We start from the raw sequence: 6,302 nt of genomic DNA on the forward strand, positions 1-6,302 counted from the left end.
CTCTTCCTTCGACGCCGATTCCGAGTTAGAACGTTACTGTAGCGCTAACTCAATGATGGGAACACCGAGCACTAGCATGAGCATGTGCAGTGCCATCACCGTTTTCCACGATTTCTCCGATATCGATTTCGGTTCCTCCAAGGGCTTCGACGATGGAATAACGATAGAGTCTAATCGCAAGAACTTAAGGTACGGTTCGAGTGGATTGGAGCTTTACGGTGACGACGGTGATGAGTTTGCTTTGACCGAACTCGATTCGTCGGAGTTGATCGGAAATAACCGAACTGAAGAATCTGATGGGAACGAAAATGGAGGTGAAGTTAGGGGAAAGAGAGATTGAGAGGGAGGAAGGGGGTGAGGATTTTTCGGAAGGTGAGGATTCTATGTTCAACTATGGTAGTGGATGTGACGGTGACAATGAGAATGAGTTTTCTTCGTTGAGAGGTGAAAATGGGAAGAATGACTTCTATTCTTCGACGTGTTTGCGTTTATATGATGAGGAAAAACAAGTTTCAAATGAGAATCCATTGTTTATGAACTCTTCTGTCGCTTTTGGTTCACATGATTTCGACGACTTTTTGCTACATAATGGTCCGGTTTCTGTAGTGTCTGATCTGTTTCACAATCCGCGGGAAAATAATAATCGAGTGGAAGATGATGGGGTTAGTTCTGGTGAAAAAGATGAGAAGAATGTGGTTATTGTCAATGATGAAGTTGAAGAAACAAAATATATTGGTGATGTAGAAGCTATAGAAGAGGTGAGGGTTAGGGACAGGGACACTCCTGTTGCTTGTTGTGAAGTTCAAGGTGCTGACGAATTGATTGGTTGCTCTAAAACTTCTTCTATTGTTGAGGGAGATTTGGGTCTTCTGCCAGAAGAAGATCCTCAGAAGAGTTTGAATGTTACTGATGGTGGAAACGAGGGAAAGGGGAATCAATATAACAGTGATGAAGCTGGTTCTTCTGGTGATGCTCAACGGGTAAACCTGGAGTTGGATAACTCTAAATTCGAGTTTGATCATTTTTGTGATAGTAAAGTTGATGTAAGTTCTTCCAATGTATCTGCAAAATCACTGGAGACCCTAAAACAAATTGTGCTGCCGTCGAATGGTGGGATAAGGAAAACATTAGAGAGCTCTTCCACTTTGACAAATCTATTAGATAAAAGTCACGTGGTATCTAAGGTGAGCAGCGAGTCCCATTGTCTTTTTGTCATCATTTTAAAACCTTTTCAATTATTGTATGTGCTAATTCAATTTGTACAATTTTAATTAATATGTAAATCCCAGGTTTTTAATTGTAGTTATAGACTATAGTTGAATAGTGGTCATAGTTGCATGACGGCTTGTGGGCTGATGTGGGATTCAATTGCGGCATTATGCAACAATTGTTGTCATGGATGCATTAGATGATGCAGTTTGTGATTTAAAGCCTTGTATAAACTCATTGGATTTTGCATGGCATTTCTATCTCGGTATGAACTAAATAGACATAATGACAATGTTCAGGAAGACCAATTTGGCTGAGTGTTGAAACTATTAATTCTATACATAATTCAATAAGATGTATTGAATTGAAACTAGAGCCTGTAATCTAAAGTATATTATTTCAAAAAAGAATTGAAAAAATTTGAATTAATGACTCAATTAGCATTCTTGTTTTACTGTTGGTATAGGCTGTTTTTATTTGCCGCTTAGTAAAAAAGATGGTGAAAAATGTCATCATAGATTGAATTGGGACACTGTAGCAATTATCATTCTACTGAATATTGCAGATAGAGGACTTTGAACTAAATGAATTCTATGACGAGGTTGTTCAGGAAATGGAAGAAATTTTACTGGAGTCTATGGATTCTCCTGCGGCTAGGCTTACCATGGGTAACAGAATGTTTGAACCACAACTGTCAATGCCTTTAAGAGATGGTGGGTTGACTGCTTCTACTTCTAGTACAGATGATGCTTACCTGCTAGTTCAGCGCCCTAGAAGAATAGATAGAATTGAAGTGGTAGGTGCAAGGCAGAAAAGAGGGGATGTTTCTTTCAGTGAAAGATTGGTTGGAGTGAAGGAATACACTGTTTATAAAATCAAAGTGTGGAGTGGCAAAGATCAGTGGGAGGTTGAAAAGCGATATCGTGATTTCTTAACTCTTTACCGTTGTATGAAAACCTTATTCAATGAGCAAGGATGGACTTTACCTTTGCCTTGGTCTTCTGTTGAAAAGGAAGCAAAAATTTTTAGAAGTGCATCTCTTGATATTATTGCAAAGAGAAGTGTTCTCATTCAAGAGTGTTTACAGTCTATTCTCAGTAGCAGGTTCTTTTCAAGTCCTCCAAGAGCACTGGTTTGGTTTTTGTCCCCTCAAGATTCAAATCCCAGTTCACCTGTGTCAAATTCTCCAGTGTCTCTGTCTTCTTTCACAAGAGGGGAAAACATTCGAAATTTTTCCACTTTGGGGAAGACCATATCACTTATTGTTGAAATTCCATCAAATAAATCAATGAGACAGTTGTTAGAAGCACAACATCACACCTGTGCTGGATGCCATAGACATTTTGATGATGGAAGTACTTCAATTTGGGATTTTGTACAGGCATTTGGATGGGGGAAACCTCGACTCTGTGAATATACTGGTCAACTGTTCTGCTCTTCATGTCATACAAATGAGACTGCAGTCTTGCCAGCACGGGTTTTACATAATTGGGATTTCACTCATTATCCTGTTTCTCAGATGGCTAAGTCATATCTGGATTCTATACATGAACAGGTAATTTTTGAAGTAATGCTTTCCCACTATTTTCACCCGATATTATTTCAGTTGCATGTTTATGTCTAAATTATAACTAGGAAGTGATGTTTATATGTTGTCTCTTTTGGATGTAAAAAGCTAGGATTTGCTAGATATACACTGATATAGTAATTGCTGGTTCTGAGGAGTGTTGTTTTTTTGCAACTACAGTAAGCATTGGATGGACACACGAATGCATACATATCGATGCATGCTAAGTTGTTATTGGCTTATTCCTTGTGCATATTAAATTTTATGGATTTTATTGGTTTGTGTTGTAGTTTAATTTTCCTTGTTATATTCACTTCCAGCATTTAGTTGCCATTGACATGTAAATATAGATTTGGATCCAATATCATTCAAAGGAAGCCCTAGATAGTTTTCAGAGTAGGAAACAATTGCACAACTTGAGAGGACTAAACATCAATATATATATATGTTATATATACATGTCTATTCTTTTCATTCCCCCTATTCAATCTAACCTTGTATGTTTTGAAGTAACTCTTACAGTTCACCTTGCATTTTTATTTAATGAAATTTCTCCTGCAGCCCATGCTTTGTGTCACTGCCGTTAATCCCTTCCTTTTGTCAAAGGTCCCAGCCTTGCTTCATGTTATGAGTGTCAGGAAAAAGATAGGAACAATGCTTCCATATGTTCGCTGCCCATTCCGGAGGTCTATCAATAGAGGAGTTGGAAATCGAAGATATCTTCTTGAAAGCAATGACTTTTTCGCTCTTAGAGATTTGATTGATCTTTCCAAGGGAGTCTTTTCTGGTTAGCTTTTATTTTTAGTTTATTGCATTTTTGTGCTTTAAATGAAAACAGTTTCCATTTATGTTCCATTTACATGTGTTACATTTTATTTGATAAATTAATTTGGGTTTTGATGGAACAATGTCTAAAGCCCAGTTTGTATGCATGCATCGACGTGGTATGCATTCCTTGCTCCTAACACCAAAATTTTCATTCTGATCTGTCAGATTCTATTACAAAATTTCATCATTTTTCCCCTGCTTTGTTGGGTTGGATACTTGGATTTATTACAAAATACTACTTCAGCTCCTATCTATTAGAGACCGTTAGTTTTTTTCTTTTTTGTTTCTAAATATCAGAAAAATAGTACACTTTTTAAATGTATTAATTATTGAAATTCTTTTTATACCCCATGTTTTATTGTAAGTTTAATTTTACCTTGAAATCCATCTTCCCTATGCAAGTGGGTTTCATATAATGAGTGTTAAGTGTATTTAGCATTAACTCTTTTGAATATGCTTCCTTGGCCTTGTGATTTAGTCTTTTGTTTCTTATAAATTAGACTAGAGGAGTATGTATTGTTAATAATGTGGATATCGTGGTCTGACTGAATATGGATTTGTATTATTCTGAGGAGTAACTGTTGCTGCACCATTTAATTTTTTGAACATGTCTGATAAATCTAGTCTCTCTGCTCAATGGTAACTAGTCATTACCTAGGCCATTTGTTTTTCTGGTTTCAGTATTTTCTGCTTTGTAGTTTCAGTATCCAGAACCTTTTGTCACCTCGATACAGGTCTGAATATTTGCCAGTAATACAGTTTCAGTGATCTGTTTTACTCTTTTCCTGGTACCCATCAATGCATATTGCATGTTTCATTGCGGTTTCGTATCTCTTTGTTTCATGAGAATACAGAACAACACTATTGATTATGATCAGAGAGTATACTTTTGAAGTTATGTGGCATTCCCTATATATGGTGTTTCTGATATATAGCAACTGTTATGCAGCACTTCCTGTGATGGTGGAAACTGCGTCGAGGAAAATCCTGGAACACATTACTGATCAATGTCTTGTATGTTGTGATGTGGGAATCCCGTGTAGTGCCCGGCAAGATTGCAGTGACCCATCTTCTCTCATTTTCCCATTTCAGGTTTGTATCTGTCAGTACTAAGATTCTGTAAGTATTGAATTAGTCAAGGAAAAGAATGCATATAAATGAAAAAAATAATGATTTCTTTGAATTTTAATTAGGCTCCCAATAAATCGTACTGTGGGTTACTCTTAAATGTTTTTTTATGATCATACTGACTACGCAGACAGAAAAAGGAGGTTCATGGACCTCACAAGTATTTTGTGGATCCATTTTTTTTTTAGTTTAAAAACTGTGGAAATAATTTCAGAAAAATAAATGGTAATAATTGAATGTGTGAGATCCGTTTATAATGCACATCTATACATCGCTTGTTAATTTTTATCAAGTACAAAGCAACTTGTATAACATTTTGACTTATGGTCTCTCTACTATGACCTATGTTCAACCCCCTCCAACATTTTTTGTTTTTTGTTTTTTGTTTGTTTGTTGTTTTTTTTTGCTACATTTCAATTGAATTTCCTGCAGTCCACAAAGTATAGGGGCTACTATATTTTTGGCATCCTCTAATGCCTCCACGTATTTCTCGTATTTAAGTGTGGAATCCTTTTGATCTATTGAAAAAGAGCAATCTTAATATAAAGCTAAATTATCAACAGGAAGATAACATTGAAAGGTGTAAAGCTTGTCAGTCGGTTTTCCATAAACGCTGCTTTCGAAAGCTTGCGAATTGTCCTTGTGGGGAACAGTCCAGATTAAACAAGACAAGGAGTTTAACCAACAGAGCCAACCAAATGGGAGGTGGTGGAACGGGAGGAGCTTTGGACTTTTTAGGCAAGGGACTGAGTTCTGGGTTGTCGCCTAGGTTTCTCTCTGGATTATTTACGAGAGAAAAGCCTGAAAAGACAAGGGAGCATAAAGGCGAAAATATCATTTTAATGGGTTCCTTACCAAGCAATTCTTTATGACCAGAACCTGTACCTTAATGTTGTATCAGCTATATACCATACATTATGTTGTACATCTCTGGATGTTTGTTCAATAATCACAATTGTGTATGTATTCATTTTTTGGGTTTGTCATTCTTTGCAACAAAAAAATCATGTATAGTATCAGGTCTCTTATCTTCATTATTTTCTTCTATTCTCTGCTTACTATTTGCTTCTATTTTTGTTCCATTCATTATAAATAATTTTATTTAAACTCAGCTTATCATAATGCAAGCATCAACCGAAAGTAGCAAAAGTGAAAAGATGTTCCACTAGTTCATAAACATTGAGCATTATGGATATTTAAGAATCAACACTGATAGATGATACTTAAATCAGTGCTTAGTCAGATTAGTTCTTATAAGAACTAGAAAGGAGGATTTTAGTGAATGGGGAAGAATGCTAAAAGAAGCAGATCAACAGAGAGATCATTATAAATAACTTTATTTAAACTCAGCTTATTTATTGTAAGGATGTCTTGTTCACTAATACTATTCATGCAAAGTATATTGAAATATGAAACTATTCATAAGATTTTGCAATTTTAAATATGCAATCTTTGTTTTTAATTTTTTAATATAGAGTTGGTTTATTCAAGCTTTTTGTTTTCAATGATATAATTGTTAAACAATGATATATTTCTTTATTGTTAAAGTTATTAAACTATAATATATTCT

At 35.6% G+C, this 6,302-nt stretch overlaps 1 protein-coding gene across 1 annotated transcript; it reads left to right on the top strand.

Annotated features, from left to right (window-relative positions):
* Position 1: 1 nt before the first annotated feature.
* Positions 2–5,766, top strand: LOC101494695 (uncharacterized; the record flags this gene model as incomplete). Its single annotated transcript, XM_004501860.4, is given in 6 exon segments — positions 2–319; positions 321–1,184; positions 1,775–2,764; positions 3,338–3,563; positions 4,554–4,696; positions 5,296–5,766. Coding segments are annotated over 6 exon segments (2,850 nt in total), but the record flags the coding sequence as incomplete, so codon positions are not given.
* Positions 5,767–6,302: the final 536 nt, after the last annotated feature.

Source organism: Cicer arietinum, chromosome 5 (genome assembly GCF_000331145.2).
Source record: "Cicer arietinum cultivar CDC Frontier isolate Library 1 chromosome 5, Cicar.CDCFrontier_v2.0, whole genome shotgun sequence".
NCBI classification, from domain to species: domain Eukaryota; kingdom Viridiplantae; phylum Streptophyta; class Magnoliopsida; order Fabales; family Fabaceae; genus Cicer; species Cicer arietinum.